The 15,305-nt window shown below is 44.2% G+C and overlaps 1 protein-coding gene across 1 annotated transcript; it reads left to right on the forward strand.

Moving 5' to 3' along the window:
• Window positions 1–929: 929 nt before the first annotated feature.
• LOC142199981 (retinoic acid receptor responder protein 2-like) lies at window positions 930–14,221 on the forward strand. Its single transcript, XM_075269924.1, has 6 exons — window positions 930–1,223; window positions 2,191–2,396; window positions 7,136–7,243; window positions 9,078–9,176; window positions 9,342–9,430; window positions 13,848–14,221. Exons 2-6 carry the CDS (start codon window positions 2,235–2,237, stop codon window positions 13,867–13,869), a joined length of 480 nt encoding a protein of 159 aa, XP_075126025.1. The 5' UTR covers window positions 930–1,223; window positions 2,191–2,234; the 3' UTR covers window positions 13,870–14,221.
• The last annotated feature ends 1,084 nt before the right edge of the window (window positions 14,222–15,305 follow it).

Raw genomic sequence — 15,305 nt, forward strand, 5'->3', positions numbered from 1 at the left:
GACATTATACTATATATCTTTATTTCCAGACCAGGCTCCTTATTGTCCTTCGTGACATGTACATGTATTAATGACCACAGCATGTACTTGTTACATTGTATCAGTTACATGTAGTAGTGACCACGGTGTGTACTTGTTACATTGTATCAGTTACATGTAGTAGTGACCACGGCGTGTACTTGTTACAATGTATCAGTTACATGTAGTAATGACCACGGCGTGTACTTTTTACATTGTATCAGTTACATGTAGTAGTGACCATAGCATGTACTTGTTACAATGTATCAGTTACATGTAGTAGTGACCACGGTGTGTATTTGTTACAATGTATCAGTCACATGTAGTAGTGATCACGGCGTGTACTTGTTACATTGTGTCAGTTACATGTAGTAATGACCACGGTGTGTACTTGTTACATTGTATCAGTTACATGTAGTAGTGGCCATGGTGTGTATTTGTTACAATGTATAAGTCACATGTAGTAGTCACCACAGCGTGTACTTGTTACAATGTATCAGTTACATGTAGTAATGATCACGGCATGTACTTGTTACATTGTATCAGTTACATGTAGTAGTGTCCACGGCGTGTACTTGTTACAATGTATCAGTTACATGTAGTAATGATCACGGCATGTACTTGTTACATTGTATCAGTTACATGTAGTAGTGTCCACGGCGTGTACTTGTTACAATGTATCAGTCTGGAGTCCAGGCGCTTGAGCTCACAGAGCATTGTCTAGATTGGATACATTGTAACTCTATTAATGATTAGTCGTAGGTGACAGAACACCTTCAGGGCATTGTCTATGATTTGAGGCAGGGTCTTCTCCAGATACAGCGCCACTGCTGGCCATGGGCTTGCATTGCAGTACTGGAGGCATCACGTGCACAGGGGGGGCGCTCTTTCATCCCTGGGTATTACATGACACAGACACTGACTTGCCGCTCCCTTGACTTAACCCCTGTGTTGCCGGGCCCATAGACTTTACCACTGTGGCCGCGCCCTGCACAATACACAGAGGAAACAAGATCTTCAGGATTTGGCCGGGATCCACTTTCAGTTTATTTTTCTTTCACTTTCCTCCAGAATTCCCCCACCTCCTCCTCCGCTCACTTCCCACAACATCAGGTGTCTTCCTGGATATCTGCGGGATCTTGTCACCACGCTGCCCCCATTAGTCACTGACTACCCCCTATAAGCAGCCGGTCTGTAGCTGACAGGTAAGTAATCGCTTCTCTATGTGATGGTGATGTGTTGTATACAGTGATGGACCTTATAGGGAGGTATGGGGCAGGGCAGGAGGTGGGGGACCCCCATCATATGGAATCAGAGAGCCCCTGTAATGTGATAATAAGCAGCAGAGATGTGTGGACAATGCTGGACAGCGGGGCATATAGTAGCCATAAGGTGCCCACCGGGGCCCCCGCAGACGGCCCTGATCTGTATTTTGGCTGCTGGTCCAGGCAGTGAATCCCAGTTTCAACATTATCTCTCTGCAGATAGAACAGGGAACAGAGGGGGCATTATATTATGGGGGACCACTAAGGGGACAATAGACTGTGTATGGGGCATTATAATTTGTGGGGCCATCTAGAGGACATTATACTGTTTGGGGCCACTGATGTGACCTTTTATGGTGCAGGGGGCTTTATACTATGGGCACCATGTAGGAGACATTGTGCAGTTTGGGACCTTGTACTAAGCGACACATTATACTGTTTGGGCACATCGTACTATGTAGGACCACCTAAAGAAGCATTATAGAGAGCAGGGGCCACATGGGGGACATTATAGAGAAGGGCCACATGGGGGACATTATAGAGAGAAGGGGCCACATGGGGGACATTATAGAGAGAAGGGGCCACATGGGGGACATTATAGAGAGAAGGGGCCACATGGGGGACATTATAGAGAAGGGCCACATGGGGGACATTATAGAGAGAAGGGGCCACATGGGGGACATTATAGAGAAGGGCCACATGGGGGACATTATAGAGAGAAGGGGCCACATGGGGGACATTATAGAGAGAAGGGGCCACATGGGGGACATTATACAGAGCAGAGGCCACATGGGGGACATTATAGAGAGAAGGGGCCACATGGGGGACATTATACAGAGCAGAGGCCACATGGGGGACATTATAGTGTGTGGTGGGACTCAGTAGGTATTATGTTTACATCCTCCAGAATTACCAGAAGATTTGGACAAGCGTTGACTGGTGCAGAGCGCCATGGGCAGCTGGTGGTGGATCTCCGCTCTACTGGTGATGGCCATGGGGGCCGATGTAGACGTTGGGAAGGAGGCGATCAGACTGGTCAGGGAGGATTTCCATAAGAACAGCAACATCAGAGAAGCCTTCCAATTGTTCTCTGAAAAGAAGACGGTGTATCAGGTGAGTGAGGAACAGGGGGGCTCGAGAAGGAGGGATCGAGGGGCATCAGGGCAAATCAGAGGGAATCAGGGGGGATGAGGGAGGATCAGGGCTATGAAATGGGGGTCAGAGGAGATCAGGGGCTATTGGGGGGTATAAGGGGGAATTAGGGCAGACCAGAGGGGATCAAGGGAGTCAAAGGGGGTCACAGGGATTGAGGGGATCAGGAGAGATCACAGGGAATCGGGGGGGTTAAACGGGATCAGTGTGGATAAGAAGGGGTAAATGGGTCTCAGTCCAACGGGTCCCATCCTGGAAGACATAGATATAAGTGAGAAGACTCAAGGACTAATATATACTGGTGTGTGAGTACAGTGGCCAATATGTGGCGGGAATGTCCCAATCCTCTATCACTATTATTATATTCTGGATTCTACAGAATCTTCTATCACTATTAATATCTCCTGGAGTCTGTAGAATCTTCTATCACTATCATTATATTCCGGATTCTGTAGAATCTTCTATCACTATTAATATCTCCTGGAGTCTGTAGAATCTTCTATCACTATCATTATATTCCGGATTCTGTAGAATCTTCTATCACTATCATTACATTCCGGATTCTGTAGAATCTTCAGTCACTATTATTACAGTCCGTATTCCGTAGAATCTTCTATCACTATTATTATATTCCTGATTCTGTAGAATCTTCTATCACTATTATTATATTCTGGATTCTGTAGAATCTTCTATCACTATTATTATATTCCGGATTCCGTAGAATCTTCTATCACTATTATTATATTCCGGATTCCGTAGAATCTTCTATCACTATTATTATATTCCAGATTCTGTAGAATCTTCTATCACTATTATTATATTCCGGATTCTGTAGAATCTTCTATCACTATTATTATATTCCTGATTCTGTAGAATCTTCTATCACTATTATTATATTCTGGATTCTGTAGAATCTTCTATCACTATTATTATATTCCGGATTCCGTAGAATCTTCTATCACTATTATTATATTCCGGATTCCGTAGAATCTTCTATCACTATTATTATATTCCAGATTCTGTAGAATCTTCTATCACTATTATTATATTCCGGATTCTGTAGAATCTTCTATCACTATTATCATATTCCGGATTCTGTAGAATCTTCTATCACTATTATTATATTCCGTAGAATCTTCTATCACTATTATTATATCCCGGATTCTGTAGAATCTTCTATCACTATCATTATATTCCGGATTCCGTAGAATCTTCTATCACTATTATCATATTCCGGATTCTGTAGAATCTTCTATCACTATTATTATATTCCGGATTCTGTAGAATCTTCTATCACTATTATTATATTCCGGATTCCGTAGAATCTTCTATCACTATTATCATATTCCGGATTCTGTAGAATCTTCTATCACTATTATTATATTCTGGATTCTGTAGAATCTTCTATCACTATTAATATCTCCTGGAGTCTGTAGAATCTTCTATCACTATCATTATATTCCGGATTCTGTAGAATCTTCTATCACTATCATTATATTCCGGATTCTGTAGAATCTTCTATCACTATTAATATCTCCTGGAGTCTGTAGAATCTTCTATCACTATCATTATATTCCGGATTCTGTAGAATCTTCTATCACTATCATTACATTCCGGATTCTGTAGAATCTTCAGTCACTATTATTACAGTCCGTATTCCGTAGAATCTTCTATCACTATTATTATATTCCTGATTCTGTAGAATCTTCTATCACTATTATTATATTCTGGATTCTGTAGAATCTTCTGTCACTATTATTATATTCCGGATTCCGTAGAATCTTCTATCACTATTATTATATTCCGGATTCCGTAGAATCTTCTATCACTATTATTATATTCCAGATTCTGTAGAATCTTCTATCACTATTATTATATTCCGGATTCTGTAGAATCTTCTATCACTATTATTATATTCCTGATTCTGTAGAATCTTCTATCACTATTATTATATTCTGGATTCTGTAGAATCTTCTATCACTATTATTATATTCCGGATTCCGTAGAATCTTCTATCACTATTATTATATTCCGGATTCCGTAGAATCTTCTATCACTATTATTATATTCCAGATTCTGTAGAATCTTCTATCACTATTATTATATTCCGGATTCTGTAGAATCTTCTATCACTATTATCATATTCCGGATTCTGTAGAATCTTCTATCACTATTATTATATTCCGTAGAATCTTCTATCACTATTATTATATCCCGGATTCTGTAGAATCTTCTATCACTATCATTATATTCCGGATTCCGTAGAATCTTCTATCACTATTATCATATTCCGGATTCTGTAGAATCTTCTATCACTATTATTATATTCCGGATTCTGTAGAATCTTCTATCACTATTATTATATTCCGGATTCCGTAGAATCTTCTATCACTATTATCATATTCCGGATTCTGTAGAATCTTCTATCACTATTATTATATTCTGGATTCTGTAGAATCTTCTATCACTATTAATATCTCCTGGAGTCTGTAGAATCTTCTATCACTATCATTATATTCCGGATTCTGTAGAATCTTCTATTACTATTATTATATTCCGGATTCTGTAGAATCTTCTATCACTATCATTACATTCCGGAGTCTGTAGAATCTTCAGTCACTATTATTACAGTCCGTATTCTGTAGAATCTTCTATCACTATTATTATATTCCGTAGAATCTTCTATCACTATTATTATATCCCGGATTCTGTAGAATCTTCTATCACTATTATTATAATCCGGATTCTGTAGAATCTTCTATCACTATCATTATATTCCGGATTCTGTAGAATCTTCTATCACTATTATTATATTCCGGATTCTGTAGAATCTTCTATCACTATTATTATATTCTGGATTCTGTAGGATCTTCTATCACTATTATTATATTCCGGATTCCGTAGAATCTTCTATCACTATTATTATATTCCGGATTCCGTAGAATCTTCTATCACTATTATTATATTCCGGATTCTGTAGAATCTTCTATCACTATTATTATATTCCGGATTCTGTAGAATCTTCTATCACTATTATCATATTCCGGATTCTGTAGAATCTTCTATCACTATTATTATATTCCGTAGAATCTTCTATCACTATTATTATATCCCGGATTCTGTAGAATCTTCTATCACTATTATTATAATCCGGATTCTGTAGAATCTTCTATCACTATCATTATATTCCGGATTCTGTAGAATCTTCTATCACTATTATTATATTCCGGATTCTGTAGAATCTTCTATCACTATTATCATATTCCGGATTCTGTAGAATCTTCTATCACTATTATTATATTCTGGATTCTGTAGAATCTTCTATCACTATTAATATCTCCTGGAGTCTGTAGAATCTTCTATCACTATCATTATATTCCGGATTCTGTAGAATCTTCTATTACTATTATTATATTCCGGATTCTGTAGAATCTTCTATCACTATCATTACATTCCGGAGTCTGTAGAATCTTCTATCACTATCATTACATTCCGGATTCTGTAGAATCTTCAGTCACTATTATTACAGTCCGTATTCTGTAGAATCTTCTATCACTATTATTATATTCCGTAGAATCTTCTATCACTATTATTATATCCCGGATTCTGTAGAATCTTCTATCACTATTATTATAATCCGGATTCTGTAGAATCTTCTATCACTATCATTATATTCCGGATTCTGTAGAATCTTCTATCACTATTATTATATTCCGGATTCTGTAGAATCTTCTATCACTATTATTATATTTCAGATTCTGTAGAATCTTCTATCACTATTATCATATTCCGGATTCTGTAGAATCTTCTATCACTATTATTATATTCTGGATTCTGTAGAATCTTCTATCACTATTATTACATTCCGGATTCTGTAGAATCTTCTATCACTATTATTACATTCCGGATTCTGTAGAATCTTCTATTACTATTATTACTTTCCGGAGTCTGTAGAATCTTCTATCACTATTATTATATCCCGGATTCTGTAGAATCTTCTATCACTATTATTATATTCTGGATTCTGTAGAATCTTCTATCACTATTATATTCCGGATTCTGTAGAATCTTCTATCACTATTATTACATTCCGGATTCTGTAGAATCTTCTATCACTATTATTACATTCCGGAGTCTGTAGAATCTTCTATCACTATTATTATATCCCGGATTCTGTAGAATTTTCTATCACTATTATTATATCCCGGATTCTGTAGAATCTTCTATCACTATTATATTCCGGATTCTGTAGAATCTTCTATCACTATTATTATATTCCGGATTCTGTAGAATCTTCTATCACTATTATTATATTCTGGATTCTGTAGAATCTTCTATCACTATTATTATATTCTGGATTCTGTAGAATCTTCTATCACTATTATTATATTCCTGATTCTGTAGAATCTTCTATCACTATTATTATATTCTGGATTCTGTAGAATCTTCTATCACTATTATTATATTCCGGATTCTGTAGAATCTTCTATCACTATTATTATATTCCGGATTCCGTAGAATCTTCTATCACTATTATTATATTCCGGATTCCGTAGAATCTTCTATCACTATTATTATATTCCTGATTCTGTAGAATCTTCTATCACTATTATTATATTCCTGATTCTGTAGAATCTTCTATCACTATTATTATATTCCGGATTCTGTAGAATCTTCTTTCATTATTTCTTCACCTTCAGGAACAATCCGATGGGACTTTTGTTAAAGTAAAATTCACAATGAAACAGATGAACTGTAAGAACCACAACTGGATGAAACCAGAGTGCACCCCTATACCGAGAGCCAAGGTGAGGTGCTCATATATCTATACTGCACTATATCTATAGGTTATCTCTATACAGTTCACTTCTATGCAGTATTTATGCACTTGTGAGGTTGTGTATATACAGTCCTATGAAAAAGTTTGGGCACCCCTATTAATCTTCTTAATCATTTTTAGTTCTAAATATTTTGGTGTTTGCAGCAGCCATTTCAGTTTGATATATCTAATAACTGATGGACACAGTAATATTTCAGGTTTGAAATGAGGTTTATTGTACTAACAGAGAATGTGCAATATGCATTAAACCAAAATTTGACCGGTGCAAAAGTCTGGGCACCTCAACAGAAAAGTGACATTAATATTTAGTAGATCCTCCTTTTGCAAAGATAACAGCCTCTAGTCGCTTCCTGTAGCTTTTAATCAGTTCCTGGATCCTGGATGAAGGTATTTTGGACCATTCCTCTTTACAAAACAATTCAAGTTCAGTTAAGTTAGATGGTCGCCGAGCATGGACAGCCCGCTTCCAATCATCCCACAGATGTTCAATGATATTCAGGTCTGGGGACTGGGATGGCCATTCCAGAACATTGTAATTGTTCCTCTGCATGAATGCCTGAGTCAATTTGGAGCGGTGTTTTGGATCATTGTCTGCTGAAATATCCATCCCCGGCGTAACTTCAACTTCGTTACTGATTCTTGAACATTATTCTCAAGAATCTGCTGATACTGAGTGGAATCCATGCGACCCTCAACTTTAACAAGATTCCCGGTGCCGGCATTGGCCACACAGCCCCAAAGCATGATGGAACCTCCACCAAATTTTACAGTGTTTTTCTTGGAGTGCTGTGTTTTTTGGACGCCATGCATAACGCCTTTTTGTATGACCAAACAACTCAATCTTTGTTTCATCAGTCCACAGGACCTTCTTCCAAAATGAAGCTGCCTTGTCTAAATGTGCTTTTTCATACCTCAGGCAACTCTATTTGTGGCGTACGTGCAGAAACGGCTTCTTTCTCATCACTCTCCCATACAGCTTCTATTTGTGCAAAGTGCGCTGTATAGTTGACCGATGCACAGTGACACCATCTGCAGCAAGATGATGCTGCAGCTCTTTGGAGGTGGTCTGTGGATTGTCCTTGACTGTTCTCACCATTCTTCTTCTTTGCCTTTCTGATATTTTTCTTGGCCTGCCACTTCTGGACTTAACAAGAACTGTCCCTGTGCTCTTCCATTTCCTTACTATGTTCCTCACAGTGGAAACTGACAGGTTAAATCTCTGAGACAACTTTTTGTATGCTTCCCCTGAACAACTATGTTGAACAATCTTTGTTTTCAGATCATTTGAGAGCGGGCTGTCCATGCTCGGCGACCATCAAACTGAACTGAACTTGAATTGTTTTGTAAAGAGGAATGGTCCAAAATCCCTTCATCCAGATCCAGGAACTGATTAAAAGCTACAGGAAGCGACTAGAGGCTGTTATCTTTGCAAAAGGAGGATGTACTAAATATTAATGTCACTTTTCTGTTGAGGTGCCCATACTTTTGCACCGGTCAAATTTTGGTTTAATGCATATTGCGCATTTTCTGTTAGTACAATAAACCTCATTTCAATCCTGAAATATTACTGTGTCCATCAGTTATTAGATATATCAAACTGAAATGGCTGTTGCAAACACCAAAATATTTAGAACTAAAAATGATTAAGATTAATAGGGGTGCCCAAACTTTTTCATAGGACTGTATGTGCGTGTAGCCGCCTGTGTATGGGTGTATGACATCTGTGTGTCTTGTATATGTAGCTATACATAGGGGTGTGTATACAGTATATATGTACCTGTAAACATACCTTGTACTTGCAGAGAACATATAACTGCCTTGGATGCTTCACGTTTGCCCCCAGCGGAGATCTACTGAAGACGGGGTATAAGAAATGTGTGCGCCAAAGTCAGGCAAAGATGGTGAGTGATTCTGTAACCCATAGAAACATCTAGACTGCAAACCCAACGTCTAATCCAGAAACTCCAGTAATCCAACTTCTAGACATAGAATAATCCAGAAAATCTGAGCTAATCTGCCCGCTCTCTGGAATTCACTAAAATGGATTATTTTGCCCCAATCTATAGAAACAAGTGAAGAAAGAAAGGCGCAGGGCGTGCGCGAAACTGAAAGGCAAAAAACCTACCTACAATGTGGGCATGTACGACTTCCAGAGGTGAGACCCCTCCTGGGATGTCAGTGGGGGGTAAAAAGGGCAGAGGAGAAGGACCAGGGACTTACAGAACTCACTCAGGTCACTGAGAAGGAGCCGGAGGTCACATGGTAGCAGGTCCTTCTGATAAGGAAGAAAAGATGGAGGGAAAAGAAAACTGGGACTACTAGGGACTGGGACACTAAACCACTGGACACCAGGGAGCAAGATACTAAACCAATAGACACAGATAATCGGGACACTAAACCACTAGTTACCAGGGACCGGGACAATAAACCACTGGACACTGGGGAGTGGGACACTAAACCACTGGACATTGGGGAGGGGGACACTAAACCAATGGACACCGGGGAGCGGGACACTAAACCACTGGACACCGGGGAGCGGGACACTAAACCACTGGACACTGGGGACTAGAACACTAAACCACTGGACACTGGGGACTAGAACACTAAACCATTGGACACCGGGGAGTGGGACACTAAACCACTGGACACCGGGGACTAGAACACTAAACCACTGGACACCAGGGAGCGGGATACTAAACCACTGGACACTGGGGATCGGGACAATAAACCACTGGACACTGGGGAGTGGGATAATATACCACTGGACACTGGGGAGTGGGACACTAAACCACTGGACGCCGGGGACTAGAACACTAAACCACTGGACATCGGGGAGCGGGACACTAAACCACTGGACCCTGGGAAGCGGAACATTAAACCACTGGACATCGGGGAGGGGGACACTAAACCAATGGACACCAGGGAGTGGGACACTAAACCACTGGACACCAGGGAGCGAGACACTAAACCACTGGACACTGGGGACTAGAACACTAAACCATTGGACACCGGGGAGTGGGACACTAAACCACTGGACACCGGGGACTAGAACACTAAACCACTGGACACCAGGGAGCGGGATACTAAACCACTGGACACTGGGGATGGGGACAATAAACCACTGGACACTGGGGAGTGGGATAATATACCACTGGACACTGGGGAGTGGGACACTAAACCACTGGACGCCGGGGACTAGAACACTAAACCACTGGACATCGGGGAGCGGGACACTAAACCACTGGACCCTGGGAAGCGGAACATTAAACCACTGGACATCGGGGAGGGGGACACTAAACCAATGGACACCAGGGAGTGGGACACTAAACCACTGGACACCAGGGAGCGAGACACTAAACCACTGGACACTGGGGACTAGAACACTAAACACTGGACACTGGGGACTAGAACACTAAACCACTGGACACTGGGGAGCGGGACACTAAAGCACTGGACACTGGGGAGCGGGACACTAAACCACTGGACCCCACGGACTAGAACACTAAACCACTGGACACTAGGGAGCAGGACACTAAACCACTGGACACCAGGGAGCGGGACACTAGACCACTGGACACCAGGGACCAGGACACTAAACCAATAGACACAGATAATAGGGACACTAAACCACTAGTTACCAGGGACCGGGACAATAAACCACTGGACACTGGGGAGTGGGACACTAAACCACTGGACACCGGGGAGCGAGACACTAAACCACTGGACACCGTGGACTGGGACACTAAATCACTGGACACTGGGGAGCAGGACCCTCGAGGGAGCGGGACACTAAACCACTGAACACTGGGGACTAGAACACTAAACCACTGGACACTGGGGAGCGGGACACTAAAACACTGGACACTGGGGATGGAGACAATAAACCACTGGACACTGGGGAGCGGGACACTAAAACACTGGACACCGGGGACTAGAACACTAAACCACTGGACATCGGGGAGCGGGACACTAAACCACTGGACCCTGGGAAGCGGGACATTAAACCACTGGACATTGGGGAGGGGGACACTAAACCAATAGACACCAGGGAGCGGGACACTAAACCACTGGACACCGGGGAGCGGGACACTAAACCACTGGGCACCAGGGAGCGGGACACTAGACCACTAGACACCAGGGAGCGGGACACTAAACCACTGGACACTGGGGACTAGAACACTAAACCACTGGACACTGGGGGACTAGAACACTAAACCACTGGACACTGGGGAGCGGGACACTAAAGCACTGGACACTGGGGAGCAGGACACTAAACCACCGGACCCCACGGACTAGAACACTAAACCACTGGACACTGGGAAGCGGGACACTAAAACACTGGACACCGGGGAGCGGGACACTAAACCATTAGACACCGGGGAGCGGGACACTAAACCACTGGACACCGGGGAGCGGGACACTAAACCACTGGACATCGGGGACTAGAACACTAAACCACTGGACACCGGGGACTAGAACACTAAACCACTGGACCCCGGGGACTAGAACACTATACCACTGGACACCGGGGAGTGGGACACTAAACCACTGGACACCAGGGACTAGAACACTAAACCACTGGACACCAGGGAGTGTGATACTAAACCACTGGACACTGGGGATCGGGACACTAAAACACTGGACACTGGGGATCAGGACAATAAACCACTGGACACTGGGGAGTGGGATAATATACCACTGGACACTGGGGAGTGGGACACTAAACCACTGGACACCGGGGACTAGAACACTAAGCCACTGGACATCGGGGAGCGGGACACTAAACCACTGGACCCTGGGAAGCAGGACATTAAACCACTGGACATCGGGGAGGGGGACACTAAACCAATAGACACCAGGGAGTGGGACACTAAACCTCTGGACACCGGGGAGCGGGACACTAAACCACTGGACACCGGGGAGCGGGACACTAAACCACTGGACACCAGGGAGCGGGACACTAGACCACTGGACACCAGGGAGCGGGACACTAAACCACTGGACACTGGGGACTAGAACACTAAACCATTGGACACTGGGGACTAGAACACTAAACCACTGGACACTGGGGAGCGGGACACTAAAGCACTGGACACTGGGGAGCGGGACACTAAACCACTGGACCCCACGGACTAGAACACTAAACCACTGGACAATGGGAAGCGGGACACTAAAACACTGGACACCGGGGAGCGGGACACAAAAACCACTGGACACCAGGGAGCAGGACAATAAACCACTGGACACCGGGGAGTGGGACACTAAACCATTAGACACCGGGGAGTGGGACACTAAACCACTGGAAACCAGGGACCAGGACACTAAACCACTGGACACCGGGGACTAGAACACTAAACCACTGGACACCGGGAGCGGGACACTAAACCACTGGACACCGGGACACTAAACCACTGGACACCGGGGAGTGGGACACTAAACCACTGGACACCAGGGACTAGAACACTAAACCACTGGACACCGGGAGCGGGACACTAAACCACTGGACACTGGGGATCGGGACACTAAAACACTGGACACTGGGGATCAGGACAATAAACCACTGGACACTGGGGAGTGGGATAATATACCACTGGACACTGGGGAGTGGGACACTAAACCACTGGACGCCGGGGACTAGAACACTAAACCACTGGACATCGGGGAGCGGGACACTAAACCACTGGACCCTGGGAAGCAGGACATTAAACCACTGGACATCGGGGAGGGGGACACTAAACCAATAGACACCAGGGAGTGGGACACTAAACCTCTGGACACCGGGGAGCGGGACACTAAACCACTGGACACCGGGGAGCGGGACACTAAACCACTGGACACCAGGGAGCGGGACACTAAACCACTGGACACTGGGGACTAGAACACTAAACCACTGGACACTGGGGAGCGGGACACTAAAGCACTGGACACTGGGGAGCGGGACACTAAACCACTGGACCCCACGGACTAGAACACTAAACCACTGGACACTGGGAAGCGGGACACTAAAACACTGGACACCGGGGAGCGGGACACAAAAACCACTGGACACCAGGGAGCAGGACACTAAACCACTGGACACCAGGGAGCAGGACAATAAACCACTGGACACCGGGGAGTGGGACACTAAACCATTAGACACCGGGGAGCGGGACACTAAACCACTGGAAACCAGGGACCAGAACACTAAACCACTGGACACCGGGGACTAGAACACTAAACCACTGGACACCGGGAGCGGGACACTAAACCACTGGACACCGGGGAGTGGGACACTAAACCACTGGACCTCGGGGACTAGAACACTAAACCACTGGACACCGGGGAGCGGGACACTAAACCACTGGACACAGGGGAGAAGGACACTAAAACCACTGGACACCGGGGAGCGGGACACTAAACCACTGGACACCGGGGAGCAGGACACTAAACCACTGGACACCGGGGAGCAGGACACTAAACCACTGGACACCGGGGAGCAGGACACCAAACTACTGGACACAAGGGACTGGGACACTACTGATTACAAAATGAAGATCATGGTGATGACATCTTCACTTTCTTTGTCTTCTCAGGGGACCTCGAGGACAATATTAGCCCTAACCTCCATATGATACTGTACACCTGACCTCCAGGTGTAATAATATGACCTATACTATATACGTCTTATCCCATGGACACTATTGTATACTCATACGAGCTGTTACCTTGGGATCCTTATATGTGGAGTCAGCAGAAGTTGGAAAAGGAGGAGTAAGGGGTGGAAGACGTGGCCAAGGACTGTAGTGGGAATCCATTTATGATTCCAGTTGAATGTCCCGCTCCTCACAGATCTAATGCAGTACATAAACTGTGAGCCATTGAATACCCGCACCGTAATGTAGATTGTAAGCTCTGCGGGCCGAGAGCACAGCATTGTCTGTAATGTATAATATCAATAAAGAACATTCAAAGTAATGGAGTAAAATGTCTGCTTGAAGGAGAAAGATAAGTAACACTCAGGAGACCCCGCTACACCTGGACCTTAGTAACACTCAGTAGATCCCGCTACACCTGGACTTTAGTAACTCCCAGTAGACCCCGTTACACCTGGACCTTAGTAACACCCAGTAGACCCCGCTACACCTGGACTCTAGTAACACTCAGTAGACCCCGCTACACCTGGACTCTAGTAACACTCAGTAGACCCCGCTACACCTGGACTCTAGTAACACTCAGTAGACCCCGCTACACCTGGACTCTAGTAACATCCTGTAGACCCCTCTACCAATGAACCCCCAGTAACACTCAGTAGACCCCGCTACACCTGGACCTCAGTAACTCCCAGTAGACCCCGCTACACCTGGACTCTAGTAACACTCAGTAGATCCCGCTACACCTGGACCTTAGTAACACTCAGTAGATCCCGCTACACCTGGACCTTAGTAACACTCAGTAGACCCCGCTACACCTGGACTCTAGTAACACTCAGTAGACCCCACTACACCTGGACTCTAGTAACACTCAGTAGACCCAGCTACACCTGGACTCTAGTAACACTCAGTAGACCCCCCTACACCTGGACTCTAGTAACACTCAGTAGACCCCGCTACACCCAGAACCCAGTAACATCCAGTAGACCCCGCTACACCTGGACTCTAGTAACACTCAGTAGACCCCGCTACACCTGGACTCTAGTAACACTCAGTAGACCCCGCTACACCTGGACTCTAGTAACACTCAGTAGACCCCCCTACACCTGGACTCTAGTAACACTCAGTAGACCCCGCTACACCTGGACTCTAGTAACACTCAGTAGACCCCGCTACACCTGGACTCTAGTAACACTCAGTACACCCCGCTACACCCAGAACCCAGTAACATCCAGTAGACCCCGCGACACCTGGACTCTAGTAACACCCAGTAGACTCAGCTACACACAAACCCCAGCAACACCCAGTAGATCCTGCTACACCAGGGCCTCAGTAACACCCCGTAGACCCCACTACATCCGAAACCCAGTAAAACCCAGTAGATACCCGCTACACCTGGAA

Source organism: Leptodactylus fuscus, chromosome 4 (genome assembly GCF_031893055.1).
Source record: "Leptodactylus fuscus isolate aLepFus1 chromosome 4, aLepFus1.hap2, whole genome shotgun sequence".
Taxonomy (NCBI): domain Eukaryota; kingdom Metazoa; phylum Chordata; class Amphibia; order Anura; family Leptodactylidae; genus Leptodactylus; species Leptodactylus fuscus.

Excerpts from the sequence above, each read along its gene's own strand:
- LOC142199981 (XM_075269924.1), top strand. The coding sequence starts at position 2,235 with ATGGGCAGCTGGTGGTGGATCTCCGCTCTACTGGTGATGGCCATGGGG. Across the intron at positions 7,244-9,077 it reads CCCCTATACCGAGAGCCAAG|AGAACATATAACTGCCTTGG; the intron begins GTGAGGTGCTCA and ends TTGTACTTGCAG. Across the intron at positions 9,431-13,847 it reads GGCATGTACGACTTCCAGAG|GGGACCTCGAGGACAATATT; the intron begins GTGAGACCCCTC and ends TTGTCTTCTCAG.